At 36.0% G+C, this 19,295-nt stretch overlaps 1 protein-coding gene across 1 annotated transcript in view; it reads right to left on the bottom strand.

Moving 5' to 3' along the window:
• The window catches only part of LRP1B (LDL receptor related protein 1B), a 1,835,261-nt gene that overhangs the window by 964,434 nt on the left and 851,532 nt on the right, over window positions 1-19,295 (bottom strand). The window contains exon 8 of the mRNA XM_055574440.1: window positions 3,148-3,370. Within this exon, the coding sequence (XP_055430415.1) occupies window positions 3,148-3,370 (223 nt within the window). The remainder of the gene's footprint in view (window positions 1-3,147; window positions 3,371-19,295) is intronic.

Genomic DNA, 19,295 nt, shown 5'->3' with positions numbered 1-19,295 from the left:
CTTCAGTATTCCTGCCTTAAGAACCCCATGTTTCATGAAGAAAACATTTTCAGGAGCTACTTTTCAAAGGCTAGTGAGAATCAAACTTTCAAGCATATTCAATAATATGCTTAAGGCATTGTTACATACAATTTGAGATATTTTTGTGGGCCACTTATGTATATAATCATGAATATACATAATCTATAAAATCCTGGTTTTGCCTATGAAAGGACTGATGAGAAAGCATCTTTGAAAATCCCATTAAAAAAAATACAGGTTACACTACTATTCCCAGCATGGAAATTAATAAACAATGAAATAATATATTTAGAACAATTATAAATAATATGTCAGCATTTTCTACTCAGAAATTGCATTCTTTCTAAAGTCTATTTATAATGAACATGAAACTCTGTGATATGAGAATAACGGTGTTTACTGTTCTCCATGACACTTCACAGTTAACAGCATTACTTTCCTACTTGGCAGATGTCTTAGGGATTATAGGTAAGAATAGACTTCTTGAATTGATGGAAAGCTTCCAGTAAAGCAAAGGAAGAATGAGTATACTGATTTTCTCATACAACAGGGCACATGCTAGGTGCAAGGCCTTTGGGAATTCCTTGTATTATATTTAATTTAAAATGGTTCTGGACCAGGGTATGGTAGATCTGTCAATTGATTGCTGTAGAGATTTTGATGAAAAAGCATTTGTCACTATTTATTATTTGTCAGCATTATATTGCACTTGTAGTCCACATTTTATTATAGATTTTTTAGTTAAGAGAATTTGAGAAGTTATCCATTATTTGTTACCAAAAAAAATTATAGAACAAAATCACAAACATTTGTACTTAGGAAATCTTGCTAGTTCATTTAATTTGCTATCTTCCTAGCTTACACGACTCTTCATTATAATTTCTGATCCTCTCATGTAAGATGTTGACTAAAAGAAGACTGGTTTTTCATATTGTTTTTGGACATATTTTAATTCTTCATGTCTAGGCAACAAATTAGAAATTAAGGGAGAGAATCATTCTATGTTAAAACTTCACTAATCACTTTTTATGTTAGTATTAGTCCCCAGTAAATGTCATAGGAGGGCTTCCCTCATAGCTCAGTTGGTAAATCATCTACCTGCAATGTAGGGGACCCAGATTTGATTCCTGGGTTGGGAAGATCCCCTGGAGAAGGAAATGGCAACCCACTCCATGATTCTTGGCTGGAGAATCCCATGGACAGAGAGGAGCCTGGGGGGCTACAGTTCAGGGGTTGCAAGAGTTGGATACGACTTAGCTACTAAACCAAGTGTCATAAAGGAAGACATCATATTCACTATATATATATATATATATAAACCCAATTTTGATTTGGGCAATATGTTTTTCCTATAAAAGTTATAAACAAGCTAAAGTCTTCCATTAATTTCCATTTATTTTATGCATGCTTTGCTCTAAGTGTGGGACCAACCATCTGGAAGTGTGAGGTCATGGCATACCCACATTGCTGTCTACTTAGTTGCCAATCCACAGTCCAAGAGAGAAAGCATGACTATAGAGGTGGCAATTGATGAGGGTAGAAAACATGTTCATACAAAAAAGATCAAATTTTACTCTCTGCCTCCCTGCTTGCCTTCAGAAGGATTTATTTACCATAAAGTACCTACAGTGTTACTCTGCTTACTACCCCCAACAGAGGTGGGAGGAACTAGGTGTGGTATACAGGCCATTCTGATTACAGGACAAATTCTTACAAAATTTTATCTATGTTGGAATACTTAGTGGCAGACTAAACATATGTTTAGGGAACCAGCAGAACACAGGCAATAGAAATGGGGAAAAAATGGATAATTAAAAACTTCAGACATTAAAAAAGAAAAAAACCTTTTGAAAGTAGCCATGGGGAAGATCATTTGAATTCCTCATCCTGTTTCATGGTGTGAAATCTCAATTCCATGTACACCAAAGAAGGTACATCATAATCATTTCAGAGACTAGGTGCTCTAAGATCATAACTAAAGATGGCCAAAGAAATCAAGATTTTGAGGGCAGTTGAAGGTGAGAGAAAAATAAGTGGCCTCACTTTTAATATTGGATGCTTTTTTTTAGACACCCAGATCAGATTAGTGCATTTGTTTATCTGCCAAGGAAGTGAAAATATTTCATTGTTAAATGCTGATTATAAAGGAAAAGTAACTTGACATGAAAATTACATAGCATTTGTACCTTGCATTATAGAAGAAAGCAAAGAAAACCACTTACTGCAGTTCTATAGAATGAGAATTTCACATGCAATTAGTAAGATCAGTGAGATAAAATTGAATTTCAAAAGCATTCTAGTGAATAAGACATCTCCACTTAGAGATCTTCTTCAATTGTTAACTGAATTTTATTTACAAAAACTTATAATTCAGCAAAGGAAAAAAACACAAATGAGAAAAAATGTGACCTTGGTGCCTTTCACAAAATTCTTATTCTGGGAAATAAATATTTAAACACTTCAGAAGGCAAAATATAAATAATCCAACATATTAAAATAATAATAACACTTCTGTGAGCCACCATTTGCATTATTTTATATATATATATATATATATATATAATATGCTGCTAAGTCGCTTCAGTCGTGTCCGACTGTGTGCGACCCCATAGACGGCAGCCCACCAGGCCCCGCCGTCCCTGGGATTCTCCAGGCAAGAACACTGGAGTGGGTTGCCATTTCCTCCATATATATATATCTCTTCAGTGCCACATAGGACAAATGATAGTTCAGGTTTTTACAAATGAAATACTTAAATTAGTTTTTAGTAAGTAGGTCATAACATCTGTCCTATTTTAATATTTTTCTTTCTTACTAGTGTAGAATTTCTGGTTGCGTTGGCTGTTTTTGATTTATTTCTGTTGGTTTTTGTTTTGTGTGCTGTTTTGTTTTTTGTTTTTTGTTTTAAATAGAGGGAAGGAGGGAGAGCAAGTCCTCCCCCATCATGTATTATGGAGTGCACTATGAAAAGAACATTCTTCCATATAGCAAACACATCAATTTTTATGACCCACTGCAGCTTGACTTCATAAGAAATTTTCAACACTGCAATTTTCAGTCTTCTTCCTAGTATGAGATCATTCATTTTATTACCTTAGCTGCATTTTCCAACCAAACTGTACTTACTTGTCTGCCTTGGATGATAGTATGTCTGTTTTTTCCTTGATAGTCCACTACTTCCACATAGTCCAAGTAAAGATCTACCCAGTAAACCCATTTGTTTACTAGGTCTAGTGCCAGTGCAGCTGGCTGCTCTGTCTTAGAATCAATTATCCTTGTTCTGTTCATCCCATCCATGTCACATCGCTCCACTTTGGCCACATTCCCATAGTCGGTAAAGAAAAGTTTTCTGTTGAAAGAAAACTAAATGTTAAAGTGGAAAGGTGGGGGCAGCATATTCAATAGAACCATCTGTAAAACACAGAACTTTTCCTTCTAATTTATTTCAGTGGTTACATCTGTTAGCTTCCCATAACCATTTCCATATAATATCACTCATAAAGGAAATCTGCTAATGAATATTGCAGGGCATAAGGGAGTAAGTTAACTAACAACTGTAAAATTTCCCCAAAACGAATGATTATCGTGGGTTTATTTTTGTATTAGGGGAAATGTTTCTTTAAGCTTCATAGAGCTGGTATCACAGGAGATCTGTATAGTCCATTTGGAATAAGCTTCAGAAGTGAGCCAAGTAACCAGGCCAGGGCATGTGAGCTCTCAGGCTTTATCTTCAACCTGCTTTTCAAATTGCCTGGTAATGTCTGTCTCCTATAAAAGCTATTATGTGGAGCTCAATGATGCTATGAGTAGTAGAGTGTAGAAAACCTGCAATGGAACTAAGCAGATGGAAAAGCAAATGTGCCATTTATAGCAATGAAAATAAATAATCACCCCCCAAACCAATCCCAAATTGTCCCAAATATCCCCAACTGACAAAATTTAATAAAGATAATGCAATCCATTTCCTTTCATTTTCTCTTTATATATTTCAAAGAAAAGGCTGAAAAGCAATGTTGATCTCTGAGACAAGAAATCCTTCTATGAAGTACTAACAGCATGTGTCAAAGGTTTAAATACCTCTAACACCTCAGTGTCTAATATTTGAGTAGTATTCACTACATTTAGTAAACAGAAATCAATTTCAATTAACCTGACAATATTTTAACAAGATTATCTACTCATGAGAGTAAATTATGTTCCTAAATGGAGGACCATCTTGCTTTCATTTAAAAACCATCTCCAGAATAATCTTATTTCCAGTGACTGAGCAATATTAAGATTACCTAGAGTATAGAATATTCAATTTGCAAACTTGGTGAATTAGTTTTTAGTTACCTGTCTCAACACTATTGCATCAGCTCACAGTATGGGGCATCTTTCAATACTAAGGAATATTATTTAGGCTTTAATTTAGCTCTTTTGCTATGGGAAGCTGTGCTCAATTTTTAAACATTAATGCATGTGTAATGTGAGCCAGATTTTATTATGAGTATATATTCCCCCAAATATTTTGAAAGATCAATTTATCACAATAATTTAAAAAATAAAATAAGTTTCATCCTAATTTCTCCTGAAAAAAAAAAAAAAAAACCTATCATGATAGGTTAAAAAATGTTTTTCAAGTGACATTCCATTCAGGTGAAGAGATTTCTATTCCAGTGAAAAAGAAATAAAGGGGCATATTATACATTTTATTGTCATGCTAAATACTCAAACTTCTATTCCTATGATGGCTCATTAGTTACCTTCCTTCCTCTCTCTCTCCCTCTCTCTCACCTTTACCACAATCTCTTCCTGCTTCCATCTTTCATCTTCTCTTTCTTCACTTCTTAATTTGTTCATGGTCATCTCAAATTAAGTTACTATTAAGATTAACAGTTTACCTGTTTCTTACTATAGAACACTGTCCACTGTTCTTATCATAAAAACTCTCTTTCTCACCTTATACCAAAATGCCTCTCCTTTTATAGTTTTCTTTTCCAACTGGTCCATTTCACAGACCAGATAGATCCTGCTGTGCAGGTAGCTCAGCTTTGGCACAGAGAGTCGGAGGCTCTGGACCCCTGTGTTTAGCATGTTGTATATAGACTATGTATAGTGACATGAAGAAGGGGGTTCCAATTATCTACATGAGGCTGAATAGGAAAGATGAGTCTCAAGATTAGAACTTCTCTCAAGTCACCCTGAGGTGACTTAATTAGATGTGATCCTAAAAAGACAAAAAGAAGAGTACCAAGACAAGAAGCCTGGAGGCATATTTTTGAAGAAAGAAGACCAAATAAGATTAGAGAAAGAAAGAAAGTGAAGTCGCTCAGTTGTGTCGGACTCTTTGTGACCCCATAGACTGTAGCCTACCAGGCTCCTCTGTCCATGGGATTTTCCAGGCAAGAGTACTGGAGTGGGTTGCCATTTCCTTCTCCAAAGGATATTCCCAACCCAGGGATCAAACCCAGGTCTCCTGCATTGTAGGCAGGCACTTTACCATCTGAGCCACCAGGGAAGCCTGATAAAAGACAGACTCTTATAGAGACCTAAGGGAGAAAAGTTCCCTGATAAAGAATTGGAGTGGCTGGCTGGATCAGTTGGGTGTCCCTGGTGGCTCAGCTGGTAAAGAATCTTCCTGCAGTGCAGGAGACCTGGGTTTGATCCCTGGGTTGGGAAGAACCCTTGGAGAAGGGAACAGCTACCCACTCTAGTATTCTGGCCTGGAGAATTCCATGGACTGTATAGTCCATGGGGTTGCAAAGAGTAGAACATGACTAAGCAACAGTCACTTCACAAAACAAAAAAAGATTAAAAAAAAAAAAGAATAGAAATCAAGAAGATGTCATTGAGTTTAGTATTTGTTAGAATACTAGTGATTTTTCGTATTTCTGTCTGAAAAAAAAAAAAAGTTTAGTTATAGAGGAAAAATGAACCTGATGATAATAAAGGAGGTTGAGAAAATGTAAACAATTTGTCCAAGAAGATTTTCAGTGATACTAACCTATTATTGCAGGGATGATTCAAGTGATTCTTATCTTAATTGCAGGACATAATAAAACTGGTTGAGGCAACTCTGAATAAGCTTAAGAAAAGTGTGAAAGAAAAGTATAAATATATGATTCATCAAAATGTTGCTGTCTTAATGAAAACATAAAACCAAAAGAACAAGAGGACTTTGGGTATGTGAAATAGTATTGAGCTAGAAGAAACAGTGAAGAATTTGTCATTGTACTTCCAGCGCAAAGCAGAACAGTGCTGAGTGGTGATATAAAAGAAGGTCCTTCCATCAAATTAAACTTCCCCAGCTTTGAGAATACTGACTATGATAAGCTCAGTACACTTATAATTGAAATTCAAGAAATGAAAGTGTTCTCCAGGACAGCAGCACGAAAAACATAAATCTGCAAGCAATAAATATCCATAGTCACATGATTATGACTATCATTATGGCTGTAGATGTTTCTTTGTTTGTTTTAATACAGTTTAATTTTAGTTTAAAATTATCTCCTACTGTTACAGAGAAAAGATTCATTCCAAGGGCATTGTTTAATTGATGTATGACTATAATAATTATAAACAGAAGATACAGCTTTAATTCTCTGAAACATAACTAAATTTCATTCATGATAAAGTAGAGCTAAGGTTTGATAAAATCACTCTTTTCTTTCTTATAAAGAACAAATCCCATTATCTCACTGATCTTAATAAATGTTTGTGAGATAGAAAGGTCAGATTATTTCTATTTTACAGATGAAATAGATTCCAAGTCCACATGAACAGCTTGTCAGAGCCATAACACACATATTTGTCTTGCCTTTTGTTTTTAATGAATTATTTTGAAATAATTTCAAACTTACAGAAAAGTTGTAAGGATTGTAGAATAAATGTGTATACCTTTCACCTAGATTCACCAGTTTTTCAACTTTTGTTCCTTTGGACATTTTTAGTACCAGCTGAACAATTTGACACTAAATTGAAGAAATGATGACCCTCCTCAACTAAGATTTCAGTGTGCATCTCCTAAGTACCAGGACATTCTCTTTTATAACCATAGTACATCTAAGAAAATTGATGCATTTAACACTGCTACAATATGTAGATTTTATTCAAATATAACCTGTTGAGTAATAATGTTCTATACAGTAAAAATTTCTTTTTCTATAATTTAGGATCCAATCCAAAATCATATACTTCACTTAATTGTCTTCTCTCTCAGTTCAGTTCAGTTCAGTAGCTCAGTCGTGTCCAACTCTTTGCGACCCCATGAACTCGATGGACACAGCACGTCAGGCCTCCCTGTCCATCACCAACTCCCGGAGTTCACTCAAACTCATGTCCATCGAGTCGGTGACACCATCCAGCCATCTCATCCTCTGTCGTCCCCTTCTCCTCCTGCCCCCAATCCCTCCCAGCATCAGGGTCTTTTCCAACGAGTCAACTCTTCGCATGAGGTGGCCAAAGTATTGGAGTTTCAGCTTCAGCATTAGTCCTTCTCTCTAGACTCCTTTAATTTTGAATAGTTATTTAGCCTTGCATTGTTTTTTGTTATTTATAAAGTGTAAACATGAGTTGTTTTGAAGAATATCTCTATTTTTTTAAAAAATAAATTTTGATGTGGACCATTTTTAAAGTCTTTATTGAATTTGTTACAATATTGCTTCTGTTTTATGTTTTGTTTTTTTGGCTATAAGGCATGTGGGGATCTTAGCCCCTCGACACACATCCAACACACATCCCCTGTATTGGAAAGCAAAGTCTTAACCACTGGACCACCACAGAAATATCCAATATCCCTATCTTGAGTTTGCCTAATTTTTCTCATAATTAGATTACTTTATGCTTTTTGAACTGAAATGTAATAGCTTTATGCATTATTATTTATGCCTCTGGGTTTAGAAACCAATGGTAAGCCTATGCTCTATTCAAGAAATTCCCTAAAATGAAGCACAGTTGGTGGTTTGAAATCTCCTTTATCCCATCTTATTCAGTGTTTTCTGAACACTTAACTCTTAATTTCCAGGGTTTTCAGTCATCCTTTCAGCATCTCCTCTCACAAGAACCAAGCATCCTTTGCTGCTTCTAGTACAGCCAAGGAGCTGCCTTTGTAGCAGTCTGCATATGAAACTCATGGTGGCTGGTGGAGATCGTTCCCAAACTTCTCCTATACCCCATTCTCTTGGGATTACAATACTCACATTTCCTATTGCCCTGTTCTTTCCTATGGTACCAATTATTCCTTTATTCTCTAGAAAGTAGAAGAAATTAAATTGAGATTTCTATTCTCTTGTTCTTAACTTCCTTTTTGAATGCCATTCTATTCAATTTCCACTAACACAAAAATTAAAGTGAAACAACATCCCAACTACTGTCTCTAATGTATGCTTAACTATTAGTTCATAAAAGAAAGGAAAATGTCTTTCAAACTTTTAATTATTCATCCAACTCCTTAATCGTAATTTGACAGCTGGAGTAAATAGGAGTTTGTCATATTGGCTTCCTTATCTCATTTCACATGGGAAACTGATTTTATCTGATGTCCCTGTTGATTACATGACTAGCCATATCTTACTATAGACATATAAGTATTTTATACAATTGGGGATAGTAAGAAACTTTGAGTATTTTTGGTAAACTTGCCAGACATAAATCAAAAGTCACAAAGGGAGCACTGACCGACAGTGACAGAGCACTGTGCTTACAGAGTTATGGCCCCAATCATCCTTACGTTTTAAAGCAAAGCAATTGTTATACATACTGATGTCTTAAAATGTGTGCTTTTTTTTTTCCTTTAACTGATAAAAATAAGGTTTAGTTTTTCAAGTGATGTCTGCTTTAAGTGATTCTTCCATATTTTTGTACTTTATCCAAAATGACAAAGGGGAATTTAAACATACCAGAGTCCTATCTGCATCTTTTTTTTATTATTATTTAAATAAAGCTGCAACCTTTTCTTAAGTATTCATTCATTCATTTGGCTGTGTTCAATCTTAGTTGTGGCATGTGGAAACTAGTTCCCTGACCAGGAATCAAACCCTGCACCCTGCATTGGAAGCACAGGGTCTTAGCCACTGAACCACTGGGGAAGTCCCCTTCCATATCCTTTAACTATATAGTCAATTCTGGCTTTGTGTCATCATTCTTACTGCTAACATTTTGGTTATAGCTTAAAGATGGAATTTAGAAAATTTCAGAGTTCTCACAATGTAATTATCTATCATTCATTTAACTGTTTAAAAATGAGGTTATACAACAAGATTTTGGTTAAGAAATAAATAAGGGAATGAGACATAAAACTCAAAAGCCATATATTGCTAAATTAAAAAAAAAAAAATCATTGTTCTGATAAGGGCCTAACATTCTTTCCATGTTTTTAATCAGGTGTTAGAGAACTTCATATCTTCACATTTCAGGAAAAATATATGTATTTTTCTTAACAACAATTACACTAGAAACATCAGTTTTTGATCTTGTTTTAAAAATAACTATGTTATCCAAAAAGCATTAATATTAATACTTTATTTTTCTTACATTGTGTTTACAGAAATTGAACAAGAAAGTGATTTTCTACATTATATGGAGTAATTAAAATATACTCTGAATTAAAGTTAAAATATTAAATATTTATCATTGTAATTCTAAAATTCAGTTATGAATATTAAAGAGTAATGAGTCTTCAGAGTAACAGGTTTAAATTCAATTTCTATTAGCTCCTGCTACTTAAGGGATGTGGAAGATACATAAACTATTTTCTCTGTCTAGCCAAGATTGTTCAAGACAGTGATTTATTGATTTTTACTTGGTTGGGGTTTTTGCTTTCATTGTTTGAAAAATCTCTCTTGAATTTCGTTTTCAGTTCATACATAAACACACAGAAATTAAACTTGACATACAGCTGGCTACTCTATATTCTGGAAACACTCCCACTAATAATTCTGCTGGAAGTGTTAATGAATTAGATATATCAGTCAACATGGCTTACTCATTAACATCCTCATTTACCTGAATCTGCCCCACTCAGTTAGTGTTCCTGAGAGTGGCATCCCTATGCAGAAATATTATCCCTTCCCCGTCCCCCTACCACCACCTTGGGGAGATTTGATGCAAGCAAAATAAAATTATTGGCTAAGCTGAATCACTAAGACCCTTTCTCTCATGAATCCATACCAAACAGTATGGAGCTCACCTAGTGGGCCTCTGTGCCAACATGGGTGGAGGGTGGGGTGGGGTGTGGTGGGGTGGGGTACAGAGAGGAGGAAAACTAGAACATGTTCATAGATATAGAGGAATCACGAGATAGAAACAGGATGGAAGGAGCCATGCAGTCTTTGGGCAAGAAATTCTCTAGGAGTCTGTTTTAATTTCCTGTCCTCAGGTAGGTAAACACATGGGAGTTACTATAGCCTCTTGGAGATCTGTGTACATTTGAGTGGCTTTAGTGGGGTATTTCTGTATTTGGAAGCTAATGTGCCATAAGTAAAACACTACATTGTTTAATGTCTTATATTAAAGATTCAGATAACTCTTGTACTAAAGATTTTGAACAATCAAAACTTATACTGCCTTAGGAAAAACATATTGAAATGCCAACTCTACATAAAGGAATCATTTTATAATGTTCACATGTAACCCTCATGTAACCCCAACATGGCATAAATATATATAGATATATAAATAGCATCTGAATTTTTTTCTGTAATCTCCCATGAAAACAGAAAAGAAAGATATTAATAATGGATAACAATTTTTTTAAAATCATCTTTCTTCATTTTTTAAAAACTCAATATATTACTCAGGACATATCAACAGATTTTCAAATGTTCTTCCCAATTCCAAGCTCTCTAAACACTTTCACAAATTCAAATATGAACTCTTATCAATCTCCATCCTATCCTAACTCATTTTTTTTTATTATTTCAAGCAAATTTATCTTTTAAGCTTAATTCCCATTTGTTTTTCATCTTTCCATATTCTGAGAGCTAGAAGCTAATTCAGCAACTAATAAGCTTGCCACTGTAAACAAAGAAAGGAAAAAAAAAGAAAAGTAAAAAGATTTGCATATTATTATTATTATTGTTTTTGTTTAGTCATTCAGTCATCTTGGACTCTTTTCCAACTCCAATGGGATTCTCCAGTCAAGATTACTGGACTGGGTTGCCATTTCCTCCTCCAGGGGATCTTTCCGACCCAGGGATCAAACCGCATATCTGGGTCTCCTGCATTGCAGGCAGATTCTGAAGACCCATTATTATTTCTATTTATCTTTATTACATAGCTATTTCATCAATGTTTAACACGGATGGGGACACAATGTGATAAATAACTAACCCTACTTCCCTGGATTGGCATTGCCTGACACTTGGTTTATATTTACTCATTCATGTCTACCACTTACACATGACTACGCTTAAACTGGAACTGCCACATCTAATCACCTAAAAGATAATGATGTATTTGGCCTAACATTTTGACTTTCAGGCAGCCATTTTTCTCAAGCTGTAATTGAAACCTTATAAACCCATCTATATTCCAGATGTAAGTTTTTAATATCCTCACCCTTATTTACACAGGTCTCTGCCTAAAGTACAGGGCAGCCTAACATCTGTCCACAGATACAACATACTCTCTTCTTACCCAAACACTTCTGACCTGCCCTCTGAATCTCCTATGATCACAAAATGCCCAATATCCTAAGACTAAACTTTGAATTTTAATTCCACCTTTTTGCTTTTACTGAAATTTAGCATCTCTTGAGCTCTTCCTTTACCGGTAGTCACAGAAGATGTGGGCTTATAAGAACCTCAGGAGTAGATCTAAAATCAGTGCCTCCTCGAATACTAATTCCAGAATACTACTCTCTTCTTATCTTGTAACATCTCATGTTTTTTCGAGAGTCTCATTAATAGACGTTATCAATCACAGCACCCATTCTCAAGTTAAATTATGTATTATTAAAATCGTCATACAACTGTTGATAACAATCAGAATAAAACTTCATATTCTCAACAGTGTCCCAAACAGTCAGATAATTTAGTCTCTACCTATCTCTCCAGCTGTCTGGTGATATACTTTCTCAGTTTTAATAGCTACATCTAATAGTATTCTTCTATATAATTCAAATAACTTGGCCATCTTTTAGTTCATTAAACAATCTACACAATTTCTTCCTTTCTCCATTTCTTCCTTTCTCCAGGGGACATATCCTGTCCCCAAGTCTGGAAAATAATTTCTATCACACTATTCCAAAATTGGCTTTAGCTTTTAACTTAAATGTTAATTTCTGTGAAAGATCTTTCCTATTTTTCATGTATCAGTTAGGTCTGCCTGATAAAAATCTCATGGCATTTTGTATTTTGTCACATCCTTTCTTATTTAATTGCATAAAACAGATACACACACACACACATACACATACACATACAATGGTTAAAGATCTGTTTACTAAGTAGATTAAAATCTCCAAGAGGAAAAAGACTATATCTGCTTTATTTAGGACTATATACTCACGACTAAACCATGTATCTGCCTATATTGTTTCTCTGTCTCTCTACATATATCTATATAAGCTCTGAATTCATCCCCTCATAATAGAAAAGAAAATCTAAAACTCAGACTTAAAAGCATGTTAAAAGGGCAAAAAATATGGATAAGGCTATTGTAGGGTATGAAAATAAGTTGGTTTTCCACATTATCCAGTACAGCCCATTGGAATTCTTTGCTCCTAAATCATTAGTTAATAATAAATTATTGCTTGGCCTCAGTTTTATTGCTTTGCCCTCTTTTGTACATAATTCTCTTTAGAGAACTTGTAGTGATATTAGATCATGGTAAGGGAGTAGTGATATTAGATCATGGTAAGATCTGGTATTCCTCTATCTGGCCAATTTTCAGTTTTAATGAAATCTCAATATTAATTTCTACCTACCTGTAGATACCAGATCATAACAGCATTTGCATGTATCTCTAAGGGGTTTAGACCATCTACTTCCAGAATATAGCAAAGTTTTGTTTCTTTGTTTACTTCAAAGTAGGATATTTATATAATCAACATGAATTTGAAGACTATACTGTCCCGTGAGGAAGATGGACTCAAAATGTTGGAAGATTAGATAAGGAGATACCAGTATGATAGATAAGCATTAGCACAGGGGTAAATGGGAAGGAAGAGAGAAATTTCAAGGAGTATTTTGGGGTCTATATCAACAGGACTGGACAGTTAATTGGGTGAAAACAAGGGTGATTAGAGAGGAGCATTCTAGCTCTATAATAAATTTCACAAAATATATTTATGGAATATACTGAGCCTTCAGATTTTTCTCAGGAAATCTGCCAGGCACAAGATTGCAAGGTGTCATTGAATTTAATATGAGGAAAGGATTTTACAATTTGGGCATATTACTTTCCATGACCAAGGGCAACACTATCTCAGGTCTTCTTCAGGGGTCAGAATGCAGGATGTCAGTACTCAAAAGCTCATGCTCAATATACTTGATTCATGTGGAATAGTAGAATATTTGCAGCAATATATTAGATGCAAAAAGTTGTTCTTTGAAATATGCAGAGATGTATAACCTAATTTCCACACTTAGGGTGTCCTACTGGTTTATAAAAGCATTTTTATGAGATGAAATAACATAGATGGCTGTCTCAGAAGCAGCTAAGGTAAGTATCCATGAAGTTGTGGACCGCTGAACAAATCTGGTTCACTGCTATGCTAATTACCAGTTAGCTGAACTGTCAATTTCTATTTTAAATTCTTACTAAATGCAGGAAAAAGCAGCAAGGTGAAAATGAAGCTTAACTGCAGCATAGTAATTTTTAATATATTATTTATTATTTATACTTGTATGTATGTTTCAGTCTGCTGTTGGAATAAAATGTTTGATAATATTGCAATGATGATAAAATCATATGGTTACAGAGATAAAACCACAATGTAGAAAATAAAGATTTCTTTGATATTCACTTTCCTAGCTGTGAAAAGCAGATATATACTTGGAAAAAACAAGGCAAACATCCTGTAAAATAACTTCTTTATAAGTGACATTATTCAAATGCCTTGGTTTAGTTTTAAATTGAAATGCAGGATCAAGTGTAGACTAAGTGTGGCTAAGACTTCAGAGGCTAAAGGAAGCTGATGAAGGGAAAGGACTGTTCTTGCTCTGTTGGCAAAACAGTGGTGGTGGTGGTTTAGTCGCTAAGTCGTGTCTGACTCTTGTGATCCCATGGCCTGTAGCTGCCAGGTTCTGCCCATAGGATTCTCCAGGCAAGAATACTGGGGTGGTTTGTCAGTTCCTTCTCCAGGGAATCTTCCTGACTCAGAGATTGAACCTGGGTCTCCTGCATCGCAGCCAGATTCTTTATCAAATGAGCTATGAGGGAAAGTGAAAGTCGCTCAGTCACGTCTGACTCTTTGAGACCCCATGGACTATACAGTCCATGGAATTATCCAGGCCAGAATACTGGCCTGCTGGGAGCCGGCATATTGCATATTGAGTGAGGATCTGTAATAGCTCAACTGGAATTCTATCACTGCCGGGAGCCAGCGTGAGGCACTCCGCCCATGACAAAGGTCATGAAGAAGGAGGCTCGACATACGCAAAGGCGGGATCGAGCCTCAGGAGTCCCCCTGGAAATTCTCGAGCATCTACCCCCAAAACCAGAGTCTGCCTACTTTCTGCTTTGTGCTTTTACCTACACCTCTGACTTTACGGGGGGCTGTCTCCCACTACCTCTCTCTGGAAAAAGAGTTAGCTTACAGCTCCAGTTAATAATTCCTGGGTGTGACAGTGTTTAACCTACAAACTCCTTTGGAAATCTTCTAGCCTGCCTGAATAGGTTTTTTCGGCCACATGTGATTGTTCAGAGCCTCCCAACTGTGAGAGGCAGGAGATGTTCTAAACTGCCTAAACACAGATTCCTTTGAGTAGTTAAAAGATTGATTAGAAATTGTATTGGTGAAGGGTTTTTCACTTGTTGGGCCAATGTTTGCTGTTAAGTCTCCATATTCCTTACCTACTGTGTTCTTGGCAGTGTATTGATTGATATAATGGGTGTATAGAAATGTAAAATGCAGCTTTGTCCAATGCTTTTTGGAAGGCTGGCGCCTGACTTTGGAATAATCACCTTTAGAGAAAGATAAGTTTCTTAAAATGTTAACAGGCCTCCTGGCCAGAAGATGATGTCAATCACCTGAACTTTTGCATATGATAAGGAAGAAAGCCTGGCTTGCTGCATGGCTCTACCCCTTCCCCCATTATCCTCTATGCATACCTTTAGGTATAAAAACTACTTTGGAAAATAAAGTGCGGGCCTTGTTCACTGAAACTTGGTCTCCCCATGTCACTCTCTCTCCCAAATTCCAGCTGAGTGTCCATCTGGAGCGCGGATGTCCTCTGCGACCATTTATTTGCCTGGGCTTCTAAGACCCACTCGAGAAGGTGTCTAAGGTGGGGCACCTTCCGCTATTCGAGAGGGCGCCTGTGGCCTCCGTGGTCAGAGCTAACCTGGTGTCACGGGTTATATTGATTTTCCGCGTAAACCAAGCCACTCAGCTTCTTTTCTCCACTGAATTTTCCTACTGAGCTATCCTTATTTCAGCCGCTTTTCTCCACTGAATTTCCTCACTGAGCTATCCTCATTCTATTACTCTTTGAATCTTTGATGAATAAATAAATATAAATAGGTCGCCGACGCCGTCCCCGCTTCGAATACCCTGGATCAGCTGGGGCTGGTCCCCGGCAGGTGGCGCCCGAACAGGGACATTCGAAGGTAGGTCCCCAACCCTTTCCCCCAGTGTTAAATTTTAGGGACGGATAGGACCCCACTCAGGGTGCCGCAGACCCCCCTGTAAGATAGACAGGGCGAGTAGGAGTGGGAAGTGTTAAAAGTGTTAAAGAGTTAGAGAAAAAAAAAGTTTAAAAGGCCAAAGAAAAGCCTGATCTTTTAAAAGCTAAAAGCTTTATCTTCTATTATACTTAATTTTCTGACATGGGTAACACTGAAACTAAAAATGGCAACTCTTTATACAAGTAATCTTGAAACTGTTAAAGAGGCTACTGTTAATTTAGATACTTGGGTGAAGGTAAAAAACAACTAAAAACTTATGCTATAAATATGATTAAAAATGTTCTGGACCCTCATCATGAGGCTGTGAGATAGCCTATGGGAGAGGCTATAACGGTAGATGGTAGTGGGTCTCCACCTTCTGCGCAGATCATATTTTCTGCCATTGACGAAGAAAAGGAGAGAGACTGTGCTCTACCTCCCGAGAAAGGAGAGGGCTTACAGGACGCTGCGGCCGGGCGCCCTGGCGAGCCCCCTCCCCCTCTACACAAACCTTTAAAAATTTATCCAACAATTTCTGATTTAAGGAGACTACCCCACCTCCGCTTGCACCTCCCAGGGCCTAGAAATTCCCCAGTTTACATCCAAAGCCTCCCAGACCTAAGGCTGAAAAAGATAAAAAAAAAAAAAAAAAAAAAAAAAAATTCTTTTAAACAAAAGAACTTTTAAAGAATACACAATATACAGAGCCTGCTCATTGCAGAAAACCCCCTCAGGGGGGCCTCACCCAAGCGGAAAAAAAAAAAAAAAAAAAAAAGGAAAGAAAATAGAGAAAGATCTAGAGAAAGAGCTAAAGAGTGAAAAGGAGAGGAACGGAGAAGGAAGGAATCAGGGAACGCATCAAGATAGAGAAAGGAAGTTAAAAAAGGAGATACAGAGAAAAAGATAAAAAAAAAAAAAATTAGGGAAGAGAAGAGGGTAAAGAGAAAAAAACGAAGGAAAGAGAAGGGTAGCGAAAAAGGAAGGGTGAGAGAAAAGTGAGAAAGGCAGGAAGAGAGAGAGAGACAGTAAGAGACGCTGTGACCAGGTGCCCTGGCGAGCTCCCTCCCGCTCTGCGCAAACCTTTAAAAAACAAAAAACTTATCCACCACTTTCTGATTTAAGGCCATCGCCGCCGCCTCCGTTTGCGCCTTCTAGGGCCCAAGAGTTCCCCGCTTTGCCCCCAAAGCCTCTCAAAGTGTTGCCTAAGCCTAAAAAAGATAAAAAGTTTTTTAAACAGTGGAGCTTTTAAAACAAGACTGCATGCACAATATGCAGAGCGTGCTCCTTGGAGAAAACCCCCTCAGGGGGGTCTCACCCAGGCTAAGAGAAAAACGGTAAGGGGATTTAACAACAATATTAACCCTTGACGAGCTGGTTACTCCAATTCCAATGGGAGTGGCTGGCCCCCTGCCTGAGGGCATTGTAAAACTTGTGCTAGGGCGTAGCTCGCTTTCTTAAAAAAAAAAAAAAAAAAAAAAAAAATTCGGTGGTGCATGGTGTAATAGATTCCAATTATATTGGAGAAATTAAAGTTTTGATCCCGCTGCTTACCAAATCTGTGCAAATTAATAAAGGTCAAAGAATAACACAGTTTTTGCTTTTACCTTATCAGACAGGAAAAAACTTGACTTCTCAAGCTAAGAGCCACAGAGCATTTAGATCTAGTCATCTAGCCTTTTGGGTGCAGGAAATTACAGCTCCAAGGCCTTTAAAAGATCTTTTAATTCAAGAAAATAAAATCTCAGGGCTATTAGACACAGGAACAGACGTCTCTTAACATTGCTGGAAAAGACTGGCCCAGTTCCTGGCCAACACATACTACTGGAAATGAGTTGGTGGGATTAGAGAAAGTGGTATGCAGGGTGGGAATGCTGTAGAGAAAAAGGTGAGGGAGAGTTTAAAACCTTGAAGAGTAGTGAGTTCCCCATTGCTGGAAGTATTCAAGCAAAGTTAGATGGTTACTTGTCATATAAAAAGCTATAGACCAGATTTAGTTTACAAAACGATAATTGGAGAAGCTTATAAAGATGTTGTGCAACACCTCTTTACTTGCTTCTCATATTTAGGTGCCAAAAGTTTTAAAAATTGATAATGCCCATTTGAAGCTGCAGAGAGATTGTTTACTAACTTTAAATGATTTCCAAAAATTATTAGGAGACATTGATTGGATACACCCACATTTAAAACTGACTACTGCAGATTTAAAGCCTTTGTTTGATTACTTAAAAAGCGATCCTAATTTCAGTTCTAAGAAAAAGTTGACTAATGAGACAGACGGCTCTTGTTAAAGTAGATGAGACTTTAAATGATCAGTTAATTAGGATTAATATTACCAAAAGATGAGATTAAATTATTCTTGCCCCAAAACATACACCTACAGGGTGCTTGTGACAAAAAGGCCCATTGGTTCCGTCTATCAGTGACCCCAAGAAAAATAGTTTTATCTTATCCCAGCTTGGTGACACAATTAATTATAAAAGGAAGAAAAAAGAAGTGTAGAACTTTTTAGAAAACAAGTAGCAAATATAATAATTTCACTCAATAAGGATCAACTGCAAGTCTTTTACAAAATAGTGATGATTGGCAAGTTGCCTGATAGATTTCAGGAGTCAAATTTTGTTTCATTTGCCCTCAAGCCCGCACAGTAGTTAAAAGTTCAAAAATGTTAGATTGGAAGTTTGAGGATACCTGTGAAACTTTCCAACCCTATGTAGTTCCTATGCTCCCCTTTACCCTATGGGGGAGGGACGTGCTGTCTCAAATAAGAGATACTCAGAAAAGGGTTTTCTCAATTTCTTAGTCATCAACAGGCGGTACAATTAACAATACTTTATATGTTGTTATAAATACATAATATAAATATATTTACATAATTACAGTTTGCCTAGTTAGGTATGGGTATAGAAAAAATATAATAAAGATATACCTAATTCTATTTATAGATCTATACTTGATTAATTTGTATATAAATATGTATACTATATATACATATTATATATATACTGTATAATTATATATTGCAGTAATATAATGTGTGAGTGGCTGATATTAATTGGTATAGATTGATGTACTGTGATATATGTTCTATATACTGTATAATTATATTATATATGTGTGACATGTATTATTGCAATACATTGGTTTGTGTTGGTTGGTATTAGCTGTGTACGTGTTGTATTGCTGTAGTATATATATTAATTAATATATTAATTATAACGATTAATTCAAGTATATTGATTTATATATATGTCAATAAGTTTATACTTGTTGCCATATATAAATACATATATAAATACATTTTGCATTTAGGTATATCTGTATACTAAAATGAGATAAGGAGGTTATACATTTATTATTTAAATTTATACAGAGACTTAAACTAAACATTAGACCTAAATTAACATATCTTTAAATTCATGTTGTTAAAATGTAAATTTTAAAAATTAAAAAATTAAATTGACAAC

This window comes from Bubalus kerabau, chromosome 3 (assembly GCF_029407905.1).
Source record: "Bubalus kerabau isolate K-KA32 ecotype Philippines breed swamp buffalo chromosome 3, PCC_UOA_SB_1v2, whole genome shotgun sequence".
Taxonomy (NCBI): domain Eukaryota; kingdom Metazoa; phylum Chordata; class Mammalia; order Artiodactyla; family Bovidae; genus Bubalus; species Bubalus kerabau.
Note: the sequence above shows the minus strand (reverse complement) of the source record. Positions and strands in the feature narration are given on the sequence as shown.